This window comes from Eulemur rufifrons, chromosome 7 (genome assembly GCF_041146395.1).
Source record: "Eulemur rufifrons isolate Redbay chromosome 7, OSU_ERuf_1, whole genome shotgun sequence".
Classification (NCBI taxonomy): Eukaryota; Metazoa; Chordata; class Mammalia; order Primates; family Lemuridae; genus Eulemur; species Eulemur rufifrons.
Genome location: NC_090989.1, coordinates 264,192,495 through 264,215,055, shown reverse-complemented (window position 1 = coordinate 264,215,055; position 22,561 = coordinate 264,192,495). Strand labels below are relative to the sequence as shown.

Here is a 22,561-nt window from a genome sequence, read left to right as displayed (position 1 = left end):
TCAGCCCCGCTGGGATGGGACCCAGATATTGGTACTTTTAACAAGATCACCGGAGGGTTTTATGCACAAGCTGAGCCAGAGGATGAGAGGTAAAGGTTGAACCAGAACTGTTGTCCCATTGCTATCTGTCCTGCATCTCATCTTTCGAAGGCACAGTGAGACAATAGCATAGGAAATGGGGAACACACAAGTTTTAGGGTTACATTTGAGTGCCTGTATGTTTCCTTCATTTATTTTATACACTTCCTAGAAATTAAGTAGTAAACCCTTCTTTTTAAATAAGATCTCTTGTAGAATTCTAACATACAGACAGAAGAAAGCAGATCTGCTCTGTGATGGAGCCGATGGGGTCCACAGAGCCTGGCCTCTTCAGTCTGCCCAAGGAAGCCTAGGCTAAATGGAGCATTGCATGAAACCACTGTTACAGGTTGGGGAGAGATGTCTTATGGCGCTGCCGGAGGAGAGGAATACCAAAGGAAACCAGATCAAATGGGAAGCTAATATGAAAGAAAAGCTTTAATGAGCACTTACTTTGTGCCAAGGGCTTTAAAGAGCATCGTCTTTAATTCACTCAATAGCCCTGTATGGATGCTGTCATTACCCCATCATAGAGATGAAGGAGCAGAGTGTCAGACAGATTAAGTGAACTCTCCAAAGTCTCACAGTAAATGGCAGAGTCTGATTGGAACCCAAGCGGACTAACCCAAGAGCTTGTTCTCTTAACTACCATTTGCAAACCACAAAATGCTGTTGACCTGTGAACTGTAGTAGTGGAACATCAGAGCTAGAAAAGGTATGAGAAGCTGTTTAGCCACACAGAGCCAGACTTACTTTAAATCCTGGGTGGAGCCACCCCTCACTTCTGTGTGACCTCAGGCACCCATGGCCCTGTGTTTCCCCATCTATAAATTGGGTATCTCGTGGGTTGATTGTAAGGCTTAGATGAGATACTTAATGCATTGTCTGGTACGTGGTAAAAGTGCCATAAGAAATAAGAGTTATTGTTATTTATGAGCAAAGAGAGGCTCCAAGAGCCTAAAGAACACTTCCAATCTCCACACAAGAAGTGATCATGTCACACTGGGTTTGGAACCGCAGGCTGTCTGACTCGAGTCCTGGCTGTTCTGGTCCTCCACCTGCTCCTCCAGTGCGATCACCGGGTGGGCAGCTCAGCTGATAGGGTTGTGCTTTGGACAGGAGCAGGAAGAAGGGCTGTTCCCCAGCAAGGTCTACAGTGGCTGCCCATGCCATGACACAAACGGCCTGGCCCCGGGGTAGCCGAGCCATGATGGAATTCCTCCCGTGATGGAGAGCTGGTTTCTGGCAAAGCTGGCTTTGAAGCATTCTTCACTAAGGGAATCCCCCCATCCTTCCCATGGCTTTCAGTAAACAAACACAAATGTGTTCCAAAAAGCATTTGGTCCCAGCTGTAATAAAATCACGCTTGATAATAATTAGCATTTCTGTAGCACTTTGGAATCTACCAAGTGTGGTTCACATATGTTGTCTTTGTTGACTCTCACAACAGTTCTGTGAAAGAGATGTGGCCAGAATTATTAGGAGCACTCTTGGAAAGAGGCCCAGAGAGGCAGGGGGACTTTCCCTGTGTCACACACCTAGTTGGAGACAGAGAGGTAGGATTAGGATATAAGTTAAAAATAAAAATCTAACCATTGGCAGCAATTCACCCAACCTCTGGGTTAACACTTCCCTTTCATAGTGACACCGTAAGCCACTTCAGTGGGAGCAGTTTGGCAGCATCTGTGTTGGCCTCAAGCCGCTTCAGTGCTCTGCTTTGTTCAACCGAGGCAGGGTATCCTCTTTCCAAAGTCCATTACCACCTCCAGGATGCTCTCTTCAAGGAATCCATCGTTTCAGCCACAGGTTTGCTCCTTGAGAATAACTTGTGGCTTAATCCATGCTTACCCTGAGTTGAAGTTTCCATCTAAGCAAAAGACAGGATATGCATTTGGTATAGACTCCCCTGGATAAAAGCCAAGTGGTGATGCTGACTTGTCCTTTATTCAAGAACCAGCTTCCCAGCAAAGGACCTTGTGTCCATTCTCATCCAGTGACCAGGTGGCTGGCAATTTCCCTGTCTCCTTGCCCACTGTTAGTTAAGACCCTCTGGAGACTCATGGAATTTGGCTGATAGAAAACGAGGAATACTACAAGAGACCACCGAGGGTCATGGCAGACTCGGATGCCCTGGTCCCTCCACTTCAGCGTCACCCGTCTTTAGCAAAGCCAGAAACATCTTCTCTCTTCTGACCCCTGTTTTTTCCTATGTTGCCCATTATAGGAAAGTTCCATTAGTGTCAAAACAAGTGACTCACTGGCCCCTGTGATAATTATAAAAGTTGCATGTGGAAAGGCAAAGATAGCTGAAAATGTTATGCACATGTAGAAATGAGTGAGGGCGATTGTACCTTCCAGATTAGAACCCATCCCTGAAAAGAATGCATTTAAAAGTTTTCCAATAGTCTCTTTTTTCTTTTTTTAAGAAAGGAGATCATTATCCATATGATGTGTCTTGAATACACAGAGCAACCTGGGGTCTTTGGAGTGGCCGTGTGTGTGCAGCTTTCGCTTTTCAAGTGCCAGGGGCCCACTTCAGGGAAGTGCTGCCCCAACTTGCCATTGTGTCTCTATCTGTGAAAGGCGCCCTGCAAGAATACTCAAGTGTGCCAGCGGTAGAATCTGCATGTATTGGGACTAAAATCCACATCTGGGACTATGCAAGTGCACTCTTGAAGGTTCCAAAGTTACTAGCAACAGTTTCAATTCAGCAAACCTTTATGGGAAGGTAGGTAGAGGACCCCTCTAGACAGCGTCTCTTGCACTCTGGCTGGGACAGGTACAAAGGAAAAGGGATGTCTGCAGTGCGGACGAGCTGCCCATGAGTAGTGAATTGTTAATTCGTCTGCCAAGTAGTACTAGGAAAACAACCTCCCGGGTGGGGTCTTTATAAAAAACAGGTTACCCTTAGCTTAATTACGTGGCACCATGTCTAAGAAAGCTGAAACTGCGTGGAAGCTGTCTCTCATCATGCTCTATTGACACCGTTTGCACCCCCTTTTGAAAGCAGCAGATCCCATTATTCTTTCAAATGTTTATCGAGCACCTTCTCTGTGCCAGGCACAGTGCTGGTCTGGGGATTATGGTGGTGAATGAAACAGATGCCCAGCTTCGCGAAGAGAGCAGTGCAGTGGTCGATGCAGGAAGCAGACCGGACACGGCCACTCTGAAAGCCGTTGCCCTGACGTTTTCATTGCTCTGGGTCATCATTGAGGGCCTGAAAGGCGATCTGTTTCTGCTGTTGCTCTTTTCTTACCCGTGATCCTCTCAACTCCCCACCTCCCTTTCTTTTCCTACTTTTTTGTTTCATTTCCCCCTTCTTGGGTTCTTGGCCTTCGAGAATTCCCCCTTCATCTGTTCATAGAGTTGATGGGATTCTTCCTTCTGCTGTGCCAGCCCGTGCCCGCATCCTCTGGGTGCAGCCAGCAGGTGTCTGAAGCCCTCGCCTGAGCAATGTGATGAGGTTTCCCATCTTCGGTTGAGTGAGGAGATCAAGATCATCTCCCGATGCCCTCTGTGATGTTAGATGCCTCATGCAAAGAAGAAATGTGGGAACTAGTGTAAAACCGTGTCTTCTGATCCATCCACCTGTACTGTGTTGGAGAGTGTCAGCTCCCACCGTTCAGGTTCTAGTCTTTGGAGGCCAGAGCAGGTGATACTGATACTGTAATTTAAATAGTTGTTCCTTAGCAACCCCTCTCAGCCCATTTTTTAATAATTTATCCCTAGTTCCAGAGCTTCTTAAAACTACACTGATAGGATGCGAACAAGTATTTCCAGACATAAAAAATTAATGGTTTTTCATAAAACTAAGTCGTTCTGGTCATCCTCTGTCCCTGTGACATTGCCTCTCGGCCTCCTCGTGGCTCCCATTCTAGGCAGAATTTAAGGGAGATCTTGTCTTCCTCACAAACCTTCAGGCCAGGAATAACCAAAGCAAATGGTCATTTTTCCAACAAATAGTTCCTTTAAAAGGCTTGTCTCAAATTCTAGCCAATATCGTAAAGCCTTAATTCATTCCCCTCCATCCTGACCTTTCCGGAAAGACATGCCTGTGTTCCCTGCACGTCACCTTCCACCCAGTACCACCCGCTTCTTGGCGCAGTGTTTTCATACTTAGCCAGCCAAGCATCCCACGAGGTCTGGAGGAGAGGTGATAAATTAAAGGAACTCAAAAACCAACTTTTAACACTTCAGAAACTGAGGGTTTGAATCCTGTTTCTACTGAATTGTGTCAGTCCTATTCAATGTTAGCCCTTGCAAAGCAGACATAAATATGTGCATTGTCAAACCTCACAGATGCCCAAAAAAATCTTAAACATTGATTTGGTTACCCAGCTTTTTGTGAAAATTTTCTATTTTTTATTTTTATAAATTTCTTTTGTTGTATTTTTCTCACTTCAGTTATTTGAAATTTAAAAATAATAATTCTTGGCCAGGCATGGTGGCTCACACTTGTAATACCAGCACTTTGTGAGGCCAAGGTGGGAGGATCACATGAGGACAGGAGTTCAAGACCAACCTGGGCAATATAGTGCCCAACCTGGGCAATATAATGCGATGCCATCTCTACAAAAAAAATTTTTAAAAATTAGCTGGGCAGGGTGGCAAGCACATGTAGTTCCAGCTACTCGGGAGCCTGAGGCAGGAAGATCCGTTGAGCCCAGGAGTTCGAGGTTACAGTGAGCTATGATTGTGTCACTGCACTCCAGCCTGGGTGATAGAGCAAGACTCTATCTCAAAAAAAAAAAAAAATCTTATTTTAATAATTCAGAAACAACCAAAGTAAAATTAATAGTCTCCTAATCCCCAGCCCCTGTGGTTTCTTCCCCTTAGTTATAATTTACAAATAACAGTTTGGTGTGTATCATTCCATACTTGTTCCATATATTGCTCATGCAAATGTATTTTATACATGTACATACAGATAAGTGCACACAGAGGATTGTGTGTGTGTGTATATATATCTTATACATTATATATACTATGTGTACTATTATATGTAAATAGGATCATCATTGTATATATTATTCAATAAATTGCATTTTTTGCTGAAAAGTAGACAAATGGACTTCCTTCCCAAACTGTACTTTTAGTCTATCATATTTTTATTACTTGCACAGAATTTTGTGATATGACTATACTATACTTTAAGCCAACACTTCTCCCTATTAAGGAATATTCAGGCTTTTTCTGGTTTTCTGTGAATAAATATTTTGCTGCAGATAAACTTCCTTGTCAAGTATCTTTATGTATTTCTGTTGGCTAAAGGCCAGAGTGTGCACATTTAAAAAATTTTTAAATGCTGCCATAGTAGTTTTTAAAAAGTTTATTTTAGTGCTTTACAATCCTATCAACGGATCATTACTGCTGAGATACATTTAAAATTTTGTGGTAATTAAAGCCTTTTGCTATATCTATGTTTTTCTGGGAGACCTTTTCAAGTTGATTGCATTTACATTTCTGTTATTTAAAAATAAGAAATCTCCTTTTACCACCAGGTTAGCTATACTGATTATATTCATTTAATTGCATATTCACCTAATCAGTTAGAGCTGAAATGCTATTTAGGTAAATTTGTCCAACTCAGATGTCCTCCTTCCACCAAAGTCACACCGAAACCTCCAATAAAGCATGAGTTTATTCCTAAAATGAATTCACACTCTGTTAAAGCCTGAAGATACTTGAGAAGTTTTTCAGCAGTTACTTGATTGTTATGAACTGAAACTGTAAAAGTGATGAATAGCTGAGCTATTGGAGTGTTTGAAAATTCTAAATATTTGGTAAATGTGTAAGATATGGCACTATTATGATGACTAGGAATCTCCATATTCTTTTCTGGGGAGTTCTGTGCAATTTGTTTATTTAATAAGAGAAAAACAGACTAACAGAAGCAAATTTACAAAACAACACAATTTGTAAAAATATGGGGGCAAAAATAATGTCCAACCTCCTTATTCAAATTACAAAGACATCTTAGTTGAGGATGTTGGCCAAAGTTTGGTGAACTAACCATTTCATACATACATCCTGTTGGGCATCTTGATTATAAGTGTCAAAATCCTTAAAAGTATGCTTTGAGGCAGTAATTCTGTTCTTAGAAATTTATATGAGTGCCAGCCTGATCAAGAGCGAGACCCCGTCTCTACTAAAAATAGAAAGAAATTAGCTGGACAACTAAAAATATATATATAAAAAATTAGCCGGGCATGGTGGGACATGCCTGTAGTCCCAGCTACTTGGGAGGCTGAAGCAGGAGGATCGCTTGAGCCCTGGAGTTTGAGGTTGCTGTGAGCTAGGCTGACGCCACAGCACTTACTCTAGCCCGGGCAAGAGTGAGACTCTGTCTCAAAAAAAAAAAAAAAAAGGAATTTATAAGAGTGAAAAAAATTGAAAACAGCCTAATGAGAAAGTAGGGTAGAAGTTATAAAATTATAGTAAACTAGATTATTGAGCCATTAAAAATCATATTTGTAGAGGCTACTTAATGACATGGGGAAATAGACACTGTATAATAAGTAAAAAGAAACAAGCTTCCAAATTGTGGTAATATTTCCCACAACAATCCTTGTAAGATGCTGAGATCTCCTGTGGCCAGATTAGCTGGAGAAATGCTCAGCTGATCAGAATTAAGCTTATGCCTATCCCGTTGGAGATTTATAGAACATAAGTATTTCCCAAATTTCTTGACTTTGAAACTTTTTCTAAGGAATACCTATGATCTTGTTTTAGTATACTTGGGTTGCCTAGAACATAGTATGGGAAGTGCCAATATGTAGTTCAATCTCATTTTGTTTTTGTTTTTTTAAAAATATAACATATCAATGTATTACATATAGCACTTTGGGGAGCCGAGGTGGGAGGATTGCTTGAGATCAGGAGTTGGAGGCTGCAGGAGCTATGATGACACCATTGCACTCTGGCCTGGACAACAGAGTGAGACCCTGTCTCAAAAAAGAAAAAAAAAAAAAAAAAGCTGGGGAAAATATATGAAAAGGTCATCTCAGGATTGTAAAATTACCGATAATTTCTTTTCTTTATATTAGTCTAAATTTCCCAAATTTTCTACCAAAAAAAAAAAAACATAGATCACTTCCAACATTTAAGAAAAGTTGTATTTTTAAATTCCCATAGAGTTTATGGAAATTTATGGTAAAAGGGCTTGTGGGGGGCGTTATATAAAAAACAAAACACAAGCATTGGAGTCAGATTTGAGTTCATCCTTTTGTTTGTGATCTTGAGCAAAGCATTTAACCTCTGGCTTTTACTTGCAAAATAAGAATACTATTAATACCTCTCACAGGGCTGTTTTCAAAATTGTGTCAGGTACTTTACAAACGCGTCTAAAATATGCTTATGCAAATTCAAAGATTGCTTTATTTAAATTTTTTGGTAGTGATTACATGTATAGGGAAATACGTTCTTAAATGAAGTTTAGTATGTTATTGGGATAAGTGTTTTACTGTGGAAATATGCTTCTGAAGTATGAATGAAATGCTCTTGTTCTTAAACAAAGGATGTGGTTCACTGCATTAAATTGGAGTGAAATGACTTTAGACTAATTTAGATGATTTCCATTTAATTTTGAGTCAGAATTAGTTTTTCCCCCCCTCCACTTTTAGCATTTGTCAAATAATTGTCATAAAGATAAGGTTTTACTTACTATGATCCATTATCTGTGATTCAGACCTGTTTCTCTGACTTTTTCCCCTCAAAGATCCTCAAATTAAAAAAAAAAATGATTAAAGAATTCAGTTTCTCATGGAATTCTTATTGGGAAGATTTTCTTTTAATCTAAAGCAGATAATCGCTTTAAAATGTTAAGATGTTGGTGCAGCAATTGATAAAGTATGTTTTCACACTTCCTTCATAGCTGCTTTTTGCAATGACTTTTTTCCTCTCTTTGTCACATAGCAACTCTACAGAAAGAAGCCAGGTTTAGCCATCACGTTTGCAAAGCTGCCTCAAAATTTGGACAAAAACCGATATAAAGATGTGCTACCATGTGAGTATCCGGCATGAATGCTTCTTCCCTGCCCCGCCCCCCCACACTGAGATAATGTTTCCCTTTTTAAAACAGATTGTCTGGTCTTCTGGAACGATTTTCAGCGTGTCTGTAAACACCACCGTCTTTATTGCAGCCATTTCAGACTGAGAACAGTTGGAGACTAGTGCCTATGCTAATGAGCGGGAGCTGCAGAGGGGGCTGGGAACGGAACCCTTGTGCACTTGGAATGATCAAAATAATACTTGGAGTAATTGGTGACTTTTTCTCTCCCCCACAGATGACACCACCCGGGTATTATTGCAGGGAAATGAAGATTATATTAATGCGAGTTATGTGAACGTAAGTCAGGACTCTGGATGCTAAGAAAGAGCACATTCATCACCGTAACAAGGACGAGGACGGCTTGCGTGGCGCTTTGCGGTTGACAGAGTGCCTTCCTGTTCACTGCCTCATTTCAGCACCACGACAGCCGTGTGAGGGGAGGCAGAATAGTCTCCTTTTACAGAGGAGAAAACTAAGGTTTGGAGAGGCTAAATAATTTCAAAAGTCACAAAGCTAACGGAAGGTGGAACCCAAACATTCTGCATTTCTAATTCCATCATCCACGTGCCTCTGTACTGGGCTGCTGTCGTTTAGGTGTTGGTTTTTGCCAGTGGTATGTTTGTAACCTTCTGTATTTTTCTCCACATTATTAGTGCCATCCTGCCTAAAAATAAGAAAAATAAAACCTCCTCTGTACATACAAAGAAAAAAGAAAAAGTGAAAGGTTTCACATGTTGTGGGGAAAGCATTTATTCTCTCTCTGAAAATGTATCTTGGGCAACTTAATTGGCCTCTCTAAACTTTAGTTTCTTCCTCTAAACCCAGGTCAGCAAACTTTTTCTGTAGCTGGCCAGATAGTAAATATTTGGTCTTTACATTTTGAAATGTAATCACTTAACAATATTAAAAACCACTATTAGCTTTCAAGGTGGCAAGCAGATCTGGCCTCTAGACCATACATAGTCTGCCAACCCCCAATCTAAACAGACATGTGATTCCTAAGATTAGGTTCTCAAGTCATAGCAAAATATCAAGAACTGCTCTAATAAAAATTGGTCTGGTCAGTAATTCCACTTATTCCAAAACATCTGTGGGATTCATTGGCCCTCACATCAACATTTCTGATGTCTTGGGCCAGGTGTGGTGGCATGCACCTGTAGTCCCAGCTACTTGGAAGGCTGAGGCAGGAGGATCACCTGAGCCCAGGAGTTTGAGGTTGCTGTGAGCTAGGCTGATGCCACGGCACTCTAGCCCGGGCGACAGAGCGAGACTCTGTCTCAAGAAAAAAAAAATGATGCAAGCATTCAAGGCCATGTAGAAAGCAAAATGCAACAAGATTTGGTGGTATAAACCTGTACGGTTTATGCTTTAAATAAATGTAAATCCAATGTTGGTAGAAAACCCTGCCGAGAGAAAGACTTGGGGTTGGGGATTGGTACATACTTCTACATAGCCAGTATTGATTATATTTAGAACAGGGCAATAAAAGTCATTAAACTCTTTTGCCATCTTGCAGATACATATCTGATTTTTGTCTACTGAGTATCATACAGTTTTATCTTAAAGATCTAATGGTAACATTGTCAGATATTTTTCAAGGATTTTTAGAAATAACTTTTTTGAATTTTCGTATTTGCTGTGTATTGATGAAGAGATATTCTTCTGGCATGTCAGTTAATAAGTAGAAGAGTTAAAAATCCAGTTCTCTGTCCACCTGTGGCAGTGACAGATTCTAATACCTTACCAATCTCTTGCCAGATGGAAATTCCTGCTGCTAACCTTGTGAACAAATACATTGCCACTCAGGGACCCCTGCCACATACCTGTGCACAGTTTTGGCAAGTCGTCTGGGATCAGAAGCTGTCACTCATCATCATGTTGACGACTCTCACAGAGCGAGGGCGGGTAAGTGGCTTGAGTTCCAATTCAGATGTGTGCAGTGTCACACCATGCTCTGTGGAACATGAATTTCAGGGCTAGATAGGGTCTTCTGTGTCTCCTGGTCCAGCAACTGTGTGACCCTAAATTTCCTGTGTAGAGCCACAGTGGGCACTGCCAGTGATGGGAAGCTCAGCCCTCCTGCGCAGTCCTGGCTTGGATCCATTATAACAAGCCAACAGGCCTTCTCCCTGCCTCACCTCACCTGCCCCAGAACCCCTGTGTGGCTGTGGCCTCCCCAACCCAGGACAGGTGCTGGTCCTGAAAGAACGTATGCATGTGGTGTTAACAATGGCTATAAAAAGTAGGAGAAATCCTGTAACTGACATGATCCGTATAAACAGACCACTGGTCATATAACTGAAGTCAGCATGCGAGGATACCTGTATCATGAAGTCCCTAACCCCTGGATACATCTGGATATCTTTATTATGAAACTTTTATTCAGAAACACGTTCCAAAATCAAATATAAATTAATTTCGAATCACCTGCTTTGAAATGATCTGTGTGCCACCTCCCCCCAGGGTGTTGTTCAGAATGCTGAGTGCGTCCAGGTTGAAAATCAGAAAACACAGGAATTGTAATTGGACAGTACGTTTGAGATGAGTCTAACCTCTCACCCAAAACAACAAAGCAAGAATTCCTACTGATTCTGCACAGCTTCCTGGATTGCAGAGGGCTTTTAAATGTGTTGTCCCAGACAGAGGGCTCCCCGCTCTGCTAAAACACTTCACAAATGAGCTGACACGCATGTTGCTTTTAACCTCCACCCTCTCTAGTTCTGCTGCGTGGAAGACACAGAATAAGTTACTCCCGTCCTCTCTGTGAGGCTCCTTCAGATGTCTGAGGATAACCTTTGGCTTCCCTGAAGCTTGTGGTCAGTGGGAATTGTGTGGGCCTCGTCTTGATATTGCCATGGAGCCAGTTTCCCCTGTTTTGTACACATGCCCTTGACTCTCGGAGCCTTCCTGCGGCATGCCCAAGCCAGACTGTCTGGGTTTGAAACATGGCTCCCATCGAGCAAGTAACTTAACCTCTCTGAGCCCGAACGTTCCCATATGTAAAATGGAGATGATGATAGTACCCACTTGAAGGGTTTGTGAAGACTGAGGCAACACTTATTAATAGAGGAAGCTCGGAGAACTGCATGTTGCAGGTGTCCAGCAACGCTAGCTGCTGTTTCGTGTCGTCATCATCACTGGTTGGATTCAGCCCTCAGATCTGGCCTTTAGAGAGCTCTTTTTGGGTTTTCCTTATTTCTTTGTGTGGGCTGTCACTCCTAGCTTCTTGTCATTCACAGGTTTGATGAGAATCTCTTTGCTTCACATAAGTCACTGATAAAAATTTTTTAAATCCTCTAGAGGCAGTAGAAGCCTCCTTCTGGAGTGCTATTAGAGCCTCGAGAGCACACTTTGGGGAGCAGTTGTTAATCCTCACAGCTCTGCTCTTGTCTCCTGCCGTTTCCCCACCTCGTCTACCTGGTTGCCACGAGAGACTGTCAGAAGCTTGGCTGAAAGCACAGTGCGGCAGGTCTAAGAATCACCTGATCTCTTTGGAAGTCTCATTTTTGTTTTTTTATGATTTTTTAAAATTTTGTCTTTAATAGGAAATGAAGTTACTTGGACGCTTTTTGAACTTAGGCAACCCTGGCTGGCTCACGGTAGTGTCCTCTATTTTTCTAAAGTGCTGGCAACAATCTGATTCTGCGGTGTGGTGGATAAGAAGCCATACTTCCTGAGTTCAACTCCTGGTTCTGCCACTTCCTACCCGTGTGGCTTAAAAAAAACTACAAAACTTCTCTATGTAAAACGGAATAGTAATAGCACTCGTGGGATTGTGGGGGAGTTGAATGAGTTAATACAGGTAGTCTTCTGGTAAGAGTGCTTGGCACATAACGAATATTACATAAATGTTAGCTGGCAGTAGGAGCAGCAGTAGTAATTCAGGTGCCACCTTAGGCATTATTACCAGGACTGCACTATAGTTGTTTTACTGTAGTATTATTTATTATTATTATTATTCTTTAAATTGCCTCATCATTCTTTGCTTTAATAAATTTTCCTTGAAGGATATTTCTTAGCTGGAAGTACAGTATCACTTGCCATAAATAGAAGATATGTGTAAAAATATAAAAACCACAAAATGATGTTATTAAATTGTAAATACTCTTGCCTTCCAGGCTGTGAACCTAAGGCCTGCTCTCTCTCACTCTCGCTGTGTTATAAAAATAGAATTAAAATATTAGGGAGGTAATGTTAAAGCTGTCCTAGACCCAAACCGAGGCTTCTCTCCAGGGCACCAGCAGAAACACTGCACGGGAAGGAAACACTTTCCCACAGTGTGGTTCTGTGTTTAATGCACACTCAATCTCCTTCTAATGTGCCACCAGGCATAGCACATTTTGCAGGCCCTGGTCGGGGCCATTCTGGTATTTCATAGATACTAGACATCAAGTGTATTGCCTTGTCATTTCCCCATTTGAGAATGGTACTATATTTGCCTTCCTCTGGTCCCTTATTCAGTTACTTCTGGGTGCCTGGATGCTACAGATTGCCTCAGGAACAGTTCGTGGAGATGCCTCTCTCCTATCCCATAAGGTCTTTTAGTTCATGGTATGATTTGATTGATTGATGGGACATGAGGTCTTGCTGTGTTGCCCAGGCTGGCCTCAAACTCCTGGGCTCAAGCAATCCTCCTGCCTCAGCCCCCAAGGTAGCTGAGACCAGGTGCGTGCCACCACACCAGGCCCATGATGCAGGGTTCTAGAGCTGTCACCTGAATCCGTTCAGGCAGCTTGACGCTGTCACTGTCTTGTCTGTCTGTGCTGGGCTTCTCTTTGCCCTTTAAAGTTTACTCTACCTTTTCAGCAGGAAGGTCGTTCTTCCCCTCAGAGAAAAGAGAGCCCAGCCCCCACAGGAGTGGTCTGTTGTCTGAGAGCTGGTGACAGACGGTCTGCTCCGGGTAGCTGGCCCCTCTTTCCTCAGTCTGCTTGTTCCAGCTCAGGAGAAAAGGCCCTTCTGTGATCCAAGAGGCTGCCCTTGCAGATCCTGCCCTGCCTGCTGTGTCCTGCTGGCGGGCCCCCTCCCCTGTTGTGTTGGTGTCCTCTCCACACCTGAGCTCATCTGAGGTCCCTGTGTGACCCGGCGGGTTCTTCCTAACTGAACCCATTCCAGCTGCTTCGTCAGTTTCCTGCAGTAGAGATTCCCATCTCCCACGAGGCCTTGCATTCCCTTCCCGTCTCTGGCCCTGGGAACTTCTCTGCCTGCTTTATCAATTGTTAGAAACCTGTTCTTTGAAATCCAGGGTGCATGTGTCCTCCCTCTCCTGTTCCGAACCCTCAGGTGACCGAATCGCCCAAGCCTTTTATCCCAAAGCCCCTGTCTCATCTGCGTCACCACCCACCAGTTCTTCCAAACTGGGAGCCAGTCACTCCAGGCAAGCAGGTTCGCCCCTTGCTTTTTCTAAAAGATGAAACCCTCGGCATGTCCTGTGTGTTTCCTTCCATCTCACACACGTATCAGACTGAGGCCCCCAGCAGAGGTGTGGCCGGCCGGGGTGGCTCTCCGGTCTCTGTGATGCTCTCCAGTCTGCAGGTGCAGGGAGGGGCTCCTTGAAGCCTCAGAAGGCCCGGTGGTCAGTGGGGTGGCTCTGATTTCTCCCTTTGTTCATTCTCACCCAAAATGTTTTCCTGTGCTCTCCCTCCGCACTCATGGATTTCTTCCAAGAGACATAACTTGTCAATTGAAAAAGTTGCTCTCCTTCACCTTCCATCAGAGATGGTTCTTTGGGGGAAGAGAATTACTTTTTACATCTATATATGAGTAATGCAGATATTTTTCCTTCCCTGCCAACCAGCCATCAAAGGCATGGGCTTTTGGAGGCACTGGAGTTCTGGTGGCACCATTTTTGGCTATTTAACCTTGGGCAGGACTCTCAGCCTCAGTTTCCTCAGCACTAGGAGGGAGATGGTAATGCCTGTCTGTCTCTTGGGGTCGTTTTGAGGATTAGGAATGATCTACCTTGGACCGGTGCCTGTCCCGTAGGAGGTGCTGCACATGGGGTGGTGACTGGATCCTGTGCTCCTCGTCCCCCAGGGCCAAAGGAAGATGGGTTTGCTACTCTATGCAACGTTAGGGGCCCTGGATTGTCACAAGGATCATATGAGGTGATGGGAAGGGGTTTGGGGCAGTGCAAAACCCTGTAAACTCTCTTGCTTTTGTTGTCTGTCAAACTCTCTGCTTGGTAAAATGCATACTAGGGCTATGAGGCTTCTCCCCAGGGAACTTATCTTGGAGTCAGGTTTTTTCCGGCACTCTGGTTCGGCAAATGGATCTGGACACTGGCTCCTTCTACCTCCTGAACCCGAACCCACTTGCTCATTTATTGATAGGGCGCAACCACCTGAGTGTCCTCACAAGGGGCCCAGAGCCAAAGCCGTCAGCCACACACATGCCCACAGATGGCCATCACCTGAGCCCACCGTTCTGGCCATTGGCACGAGGCCACCCAGCCACCCAAGCCACTGGAATTGGGCTTGGCTCTGCCCTTCTCCTCACTTCCCACATCCACTGACCATGGTCTGCCACCGCCGTTCTCTCCTCTCTGTCCCCTTGGCCCTTGCCTTCTCTCAGGGCCTTTGCACGTCTCTTCCATGAGCTGCAGCAGCCTCCACAGTGGCCTCCTGTCCCAGCATCTTCCCCAGTCGGGCCCATCTGCTGACACCGCCTTCAGACAGACCTCTCCAGTGGGTTGCCTGGTCCTCGTGTTCTCCTGCTCAGATCCTGTGATGGCTTCTCAGACGCTCAGAGTCTCGCCTTCCCCGCCCCCAGCCTGACTGGTGCCTTCTGTGCCGGTGTATGGAACCATCTGTCGTTCTCTAGATACACAGTTGCCTCTTCTCCTCCTCGTGTGTCCCCTTCCCTCTGCCTGAATGGCCTGTCCTTGCCTCACCGGCCTGATAGACCCCTGAGTCCTTCAGTCCTGAGTTCCCATCCTCTGTCCAGGACGTCCACGCCAAGACCCTTCTCTCTGCCTTTTCTCCACCTTTCCCTTCACACACATTCCCCCCACTGGATTTGAGAGCACCCTGAGGACAATGTCACATCGTGTCTAATTCATCTCAGCACCCCCAGGATGTCTCTTGACTAAGTGGCAAGAAAGCAAGCTTTTCACCATAAAGCCTTATTGATTTGGCCCTTGACTCCCTGCCCAAACCCCATCTGATCCATCTTCCTGCGATCATACTCTTCCCCCACCTGGAACCCCACCTTCGGCATGTTCCCTCTGGTCCGAAAAGGCACATCCTTTCAGAAGCCATCTCTCTGGTCAGCTTTCCCTTCCTGACCTCTTCTCCAAGCCACACTTGGAACTGGCAAAAGAAGGAACAGTCCCCACTCAGGTCTGCGAGTCCCCAAGGAGGGAGTGTTCTGATGGCCCTGGCAGCATCTGCCCAGGGTCTCGTCCCTGTCCCTGGCAGCTGGTTGCTGGCCTTCCAGCTTCAGCGACCTCCATCATTGTCCAGCAGTGCTCTTGTCTTCCCCACCGCCCTAGGCCCTTTGCGTATGTTACCTGTTTAATGTAAGCCCAGCCCTGTAGAGGCCCATTTTCTTGTCATTTCACAGTATATCCAGCTGGCAAAGAGTTCACGGCCCTGTAGTGAAATTCCGGGTCTGCCCCAGTTCCTGTATGTGTGTGATCTGACACAAGCTATTCATTCTCTGAGCCTCGTTGACTCATATGCAAAACAGAGACAATCATTGCACCCACCTCAGCTTGTTTTGAGAGTAAGACAGAATAGTGTTCGTGAAAAGTGCCATTCAGAGCTTGGCATATACTGCTCAGAAGGTTTTAGGCTTTAGCACATCCCACCTTGCAGTTGCAGCATTAATGTGCACTCCGAGGCTCAGAGAAGTTGAGTAACTTGCCCAGAACCACACAATTGGTTGGTAGAACTTAGTAAACAGGATTGAAACTCAGGATCTCCCCAAACTTCTTGCTGTTTCCACTACACTTCCAGTGCTCTCGATCCAAGTACACGTAAGATCTGAATTTGATCAGACTTGTAAAGAGGGAGTCCAGTTCTGGTCAGATTCCCCATGGAGCAGGGAACCTCTCCGGGAGCGCGGGTGTTTGTAGTTCTGCCTCGCATGAGTTGGTCGCTTCAGAGTATGTCTTCTCCCCTGTTGCCCTGTGGGCAGGCACTTCTCCTTCCCGTACAGGTGAGGCGGCCAATGGGCTGGGGCTTGTCGACTCTGCCCTGGGTTCTACAGATGGCAACCCTTTCCTTTCCAAGCAAAGTCAGGAGGTGGCTACCACCATATCCATGTTTATGTTTCCAAGTCAATTCTTAACTCCAGCTTTCCAGCAGCATACTTTCATCCCACATATTCACTGCGACATTTGGAAAGAATAGAAGAGCTGTTTTTGGACAAATTCCATGTCTTTTGGTTCTACCACCTTTGCACCATTAACAAATGTAATTTTTACTTAAGTTGGTACCACTCTGTATAGGCTTGGGGAAAAACACTTTTTTTTAATGAATGAGAATTTGACCAACAGAAGGAACTATGATGGGCTGGACAGCTTAGCTGTGAAGTTTGCTTAGAAGCCAGAGGCGGGTGCCGAGATGGCTACTGGACCAAGCTGCAGGGTTTGGAAGGGGGGTAGAAAATGGGGAGGGTGGTGGGATCAGCCGGTCTCAGGGGAAAGCACAGCCACACTGAGAGACACTGTGGGACTTCTTTGTCCACTATATAGGGAGTATCAGCTCCATGGCGCGTCATCTGTGAAAGCATTTGAGGGCCTCAGAGATGCTGCCCAAATGAAAAAGGATATTTGTCTCGGTTTGGGGATTTCCTTAATCCGGATTTTTGTGGAATCTCTGATCACTCATACTGGTTGACGTGGAGCGTAACAGCGGCAGTAATAATGGCCACTGTTGACATGTCCTACAGAGGGCTTGGCACACCTCCAGCCTCTGCCACCAGCCCTGAGGCAGGTGCCGTCTCCGTCTTTCAGGTGGAAAACGCAGTAATCAGAGAGGTTTAGTAACTGGTCCCAAGTCACCTGGCTGCCGAGCGGAGGCGGAAGTGATCCCAGCAGAGGCGTATCTGACACCCCCATGCGCGCCCTCCTCTGCTGTATCTAAGGCCTCCTCCTCAGGAGGGCGGGCGCAGGGGCTCTTGGAGCCAAGCAGGGGCCTGAGGGACGGGTCAGCCAGATCAGGCACCTGGCAGGTTGGGCTGGAGGGTTGGTCATAAGCCAAGTCCCCACGTCTGGGGTCTCTGCTATTCTTCCATTGAGCAGACCCTGGTGGGGAGGAAGAAAAGTCTCCTGTCTTCCTCCTCCTCCACGCTCCCGCTTGGGGCTGATCAGAGAGCTGTGGCCTGGGCCCTGGCAGGCCGGCCCCTGCCCCACTCTCCAGAGGAGGAAGGAGGTTCCTCTGCCCCCCGCTGCGCCCCAGGAGCATACACAGAGCCAGCAGCCTTGCCTGAGTTTCTTTTCTCCCGTCAGCCCTCCCAGGTGTGCGTGAGAGGACCCTGGCCGACGCCTGTCCAGGGGCACCTGCTCGCGTGCACCGCCACAGAGAAGGCTAACCGGTACTCGGTGCTTCCTTACAGACCAAATGTCACCAGTACTGGCCCGACCCCCCCGATGTCATGGACCATGGTGGCTTTCACATCCAGTGTCAGTCAGAGGACTGCACCATCGCCTACGTGTCCCGAGAAATGCTGGTCACCAACACTCAGGTGAGCCGTGGTCTAAGGGGGGCACAGTGGAGGGGCAGGTGCAGAATCAGCAGCCACTGTGGTCCCAGGTGGGCCACACTGCTGGGTCTGCCCTCTGTCTTCACCTGGGCCTGGTGAGCACATCAGTAAACGCACAAGACGACCCATCAAGGAGCCAGTGCCCGGTGTTCACAGCAGCCCGCTGTCCATCGGCAGGAATGGACAAACAAAATGTGGTATTTCCATGTGGTGGGATATATTTAACCTTAAAAAATAAGGAAATTCTGACCCATCATACAACATGGACAAATCCTGCTAAGTGAAATAAGCCCCTGACAAGCTTGGTGACCTTGGGCAAGTGACTCAGTCCCCTTGAGCCTCAGTCTCTTGACCCACAAAGCCCAGGCCTGGCTCAGCACCAGAAAGACAAACACTTGAGGGTTCCACTTATATGAAATACCTGGAGTCATCGAATGCTTAGAGACAGAGCAGTGGTTGTCAGGAGGCTTGGGAAGGGGAGAATGGGGACGCATGGACATTATACCATGTGGTGTACTAGGTCCAGAGTTTATATTTGGGTGATTTTAAAAGTTCCAGAGAGAGATAGTGGTAATGGTTACACAATATTGTGAATATACTTAATCCTGCTGAACTGTACATTTGAAAATGGGTATAGTGGTGGACTTCGTGTTATGTGTACGTTGCCATAATAAACACATAAATAAAAAGAGCCAGTGTGCGTGGCCCTCGTGGCCAAGTACCGTAGAAGCAAAAGGTCGAAATCACTGGGCGGAAACGGTGGAGGTGGCCATCCTGCGGGAGGTGGCCTGTGCTGAGCCCGAGAGTAAACGTGGGGGCCAGAACTGGCAGGGCCACAGCAGGGCTGTGCACAGTGGGAGAAGCGTCGGGAGACTGGCTGCCCTGGCTGGTGTCGGGTGGGGCCGGGCCCGCGTGTCCGCCGTCTATCTGGATTGCCTCACGGCGGCCACCGTGTCTCCCACAGACCGGGGAAGAGCACACACTGACACATCTCCAGTACGTCGCATGGCCTGACCACGGCGTGCCCGATGATTCCTCGGACTTTCTGGAATTTGTAAACTATATGAGGTCCCTGAGGGTGGACAGTGAGCCCGTCTTAGTTCACTGCAGGTATGACCCTTGTCATGTTGTGTTGCTTTGTTTGGAATACTTGTACCCCTTGGGAAAGGCTTGGAGAGAAAAGCCAGACGCAAAACTCACCCTAAAGCCCACAAAGTTGTGTGCTCTTACAAACTTCTATTCACTTTATGTCCTCACCATTTCAAAAGATCTATGAAACCATAGGGGAAAGTCCTGCCCACGCCCTTCCCTCTGCCCTTGAGACAGCTGACCATCAGGACAGGTACAAATGAGAGAGGGAGTGTGAACAGTGGGTTTCTTTCCCCTGGCTGTGATGTGTCTCAGGTCACAAGGACAGGCTCTTTAGCCTGTTCAAGGGCACACCCTGGGCATGTGTTTTATGTTCTTGAAAACCAAGGGAGGAAAGCTCCTTCTGAGTAAACGTGGGAACTGCTAGCAGTTCAGCTGGGCCATGCAGAAATGCTGCTCAGGCCAATCCCAGGTCTCTCTTCTCTCCCTCTCCAGCGCTGGAATAGGTCGGACTGGCGTGTTGGTCACTATGGAAACAGCCATGTGCTTAATTGAGAGAAATCTGCCGGTTTACCCACTAGATGTTGTCCGGAAAATGCGAGACCAGCGCGCCATGATGGTGCAGACATCAGTGAGTAAAAATCTCGTACTAAGGACGGCCAGCCCTTCCTGCATGCTTACGCCAGGCCAGGCCTGGGAGAAGGGCTTTGCGGGTCAAGACTGAGCCCCTTGCCCAAGGTCACAGAGCTTGTCGGGGGCTGCACGACTCCAGGACCCACGCCCATCTAGCCTCTGAGTTTTGCTGCCCTCCACTGTTGCTGCCTCTGGTTTATTTCCCGCCAGCCCCTCTGCCGGGGGCAGCCCTGGTGCACTCTGTGTTGTTGAACCACTGGCCCATCATTTGTCCATCAGACATAAGCTGGGTCACCAAGGGCTTCATCCCACCCACCTGTGCCGGGGCGACCCTGATGGCTCAGCAGATGCTGTGCGTAGCCGTACTCTCCTCCCACCACCTCCGTGGTGTCTGCACACTCAGCACTGCAAGTGTCCTGGGGAAGAAACCTTGGGGTTTCCCCCCAGGACCTCAAGAGGGGCAGTAAAGTGGTGTGGAAAGAACATGATTCAGGCTCCCCCGTGTACTGAGTGACCTTTGGATAGTCCTTAACCTGCTTCCCCATCTGCAAAATGGGGACCATCCCATGCTCGTTCATTCATTCATTCCACAGATAATTGTGCAAACACGAGAGACTGGAAGCTTGTATGTAATCCGAGAACTGGATTAGTCTATTATAAATCTCAGCAGCAGTGGGGGGAAGTTTGGGGTGTCTGAGGACACAGTGGGAGAGTATCTAAAGCAAGGAAAGGCTTTAGAAAGTCAAGGAAGGCTTCCTGGAGGAAGCAAAACCCCCAGGATGGATGAGAATGCCTTAGCAAAGAAAGGAGCAGGAACTCCATGTTCTGACCAGCTCTGTATCCTCACAGGGTTGTGGACAAAGTTTATAAGATTTTCTTAGTAGACCACAGCTCTTGTAGTTTTATGTTAGTTTGTACCCCGGAAATCTGGCTAAGAGAAAAAAATCAGCTTATGTTATTAAGGCCAGTCTCTGCCCTGTATTGTGGTATGGAAGACCTCATTGCTGGTTAAAAAGGAAAACAAAATCCATCATCTTCATAGATTTTCCTAGCTGGAGAAGCTCAGTCTAAATGCTAAAATATGTTTCTTAGGTGTTTGCTAATATAAATGACCCATATCCTGTAGAGACTCTTTCAGTGGCTTTCCCTTTTAAGACAAAAATCCAGACTCTTCGCTCCAATGCAAGGCGCTCCACAGCCAGGCCCCAGCCCTCCTGTGCGGCCCCTCCTCCAACGCACACCCAGGTGTTCCGGCCAGGACCGGGGACCCTGACTATGCTCCTCAGAACGGGCTGTCCTCATCAGGGCTTCCACGATTCTGCTTACTAGAACAGCCACCCCACGGGCCCACTCCCCCAACTGCCCCAGACCGCCGGTTCCTCCCTGTGTCGTGTTTCTGTGACACTTTGCCTGTCGTGCTCTGGGTTCACCCCCTGCCCCCATCGTATAGGAACTAGGAGTTCACAGGTGTGGCTTCTCCACTCTGCTTGCCTGGCATGTGGCCCAGAGTTGGCGCCCAGGGAATATTTACAAATGATTCAAAAGCCCCACCGTGTCCGTGGTGTGACGCAGTTTTGCTGGAGCTACAGGACTTGACGGCCTGTTTCCTTTTCCAGAGCCAGTACAAGTTCGTGTGTGAAGCGATTCTTCGCGTGTATGAAGAAGGCTTAGTCCCGACGCTGGACCCCAGCTAAGACAACTGTGAACACGTTCATTCCTCTTTCCCAAGGGCAGCCTCCCTAAGAGAGGAGGACAGACCTTCTCTCTGGAAACAGCAAGAGGAGCCGGTAGCTGTGGGAAAGGAATGGGCACCTTTGAATCCAGGCACTTTAAATTTCCCTAGAAAAGGTATCATCATGTACATAGGAACTGGTGTAGATACGCATGTGATTATGGCATCATTTAGGCCCGTTATGCCCACGGAGAGAAATACGCAAGAAGGAATCTCAGTTTGGGGCCTGTTCTAATGCCTTCCTCCTTAATGTCACCACACACACCCCTGTCATCCATCCTTGGGCAACGGAGAGGGGACGCCCGCAGAACTTGAGCTCTCAGAAACAGGACGGTGTGGTTATCTGGGGTGGCTTGGATGTTGCGTGTGTTTCTGTGTACAGGACTATACGGGCTGAGCTCTCCGCGCTCCTAGGAGGAGCTGGAGCAATTCACGTCCACCCGCCCCTGACGCTACAGAAACCCTGAGGCATGTACTAACGGCTGGGCAGTGGGAATTCAGGCTGGAGGCTGAGCAGTACCTTTTCTGTCCTCCTTTCCTTTGTCCCATCTCCTGGCCACTTCAATATTCGTGTTCCTGAGAATCGGGTCCCTCTCCGGGTTCCCCCTCGGTGCCTGAACCCGATGAGTCCTGTATGTTAAGGTGAGAGTCCTGAATTAGGACTCTAAGTGTTCCCTTGTCGTCGTCTGTCTTAGTTCTAGAAGCAGGTGTGTCTCTTGCCTCTGCTTGCCTCTTACTGTATACTCAGAACCCAGGACTGGAATCGCTGACTACTGAATCTACTATTACATGTATTGCTGCTACTTCAAGCTACTACACTTGAAACCTTACGATTTTCCTGAGGGGAGATGGGACAGTATCATCTAGATATTCAGAATCTTTGGCCTTTCTGAGAAAAAATCTTCTGGTAATTGAACCATGGGAAACCCGGCTTCTAGAGGGTTGTCTGCGGGTGTGTGTACGTGTGTGTACGCCCACGGGTGAGTGCTTCTCAGGATCCCGAACTTGATTCAAATTACCGCTGAGTTTATGTAAAGAATGAGTCTCTGTACAGAAGAACAAATGTGTGCATTCACCCTCAGTTACAATGGTCTCCATTTCATTTCAAAGGAGAGGATCAGACTATCTGAATATAAACACAATTTGAAGTTAATTTATTCTGAGTACACCGGGATTTTGATTGTCCTAAAAGAATTCTGCCTTTGTGAATACTGTGTTAAATTTTTTTAAAATTTGTGACAGGATTGTAGCAAATTATTATTTAAGGAAAATAA

General features: G+C 46.4%; 1 protein-coding gene across 4 annotated transcripts in view; it reads left to right on the top strand.

Annotated features, from left to right (window-relative positions):
• Positions 1 to 22,561, top strand: part of PTPN3 (protein tyrosine phosphatase non-receptor type 3) — a 106,483-nt gene extending 83,922 nt beyond the window's left edge. For all 4 annotated transcript variants that reach the window (XM_069476654.1, XM_069476653.1, XM_069476652.1 and 1 more), the window contains 7 exons: positions 7,993 to 8,083; positions 8,364 to 8,425; positions 9,887 to 10,033; positions 17,687 to 17,815; positions 18,798 to 18,943; positions 19,418 to 19,553; positions 21,172 to 22,561. In XM_069476654.1, coding sequence (XP_069332755.1) covers positions 7,993 to 8,083; positions 8,364 to 8,425; positions 9,887 to 10,033; positions 17,687 to 17,815; positions 18,798 to 18,943; positions 19,418 to 19,553; positions 21,172 to 21,249 — 789 coding nt within the window. In that variant the 3' untranslated portion in view covers positions 21,250 to 22,561. The remainder of the gene's footprint in view (positions 1 to 7,992; positions 8,084 to 8,363; positions 8,426 to 9,886; positions 10,034 to 17,686; positions 17,816 to 18,797; positions 18,944 to 19,417; positions 19,554 to 21,171) is intronic.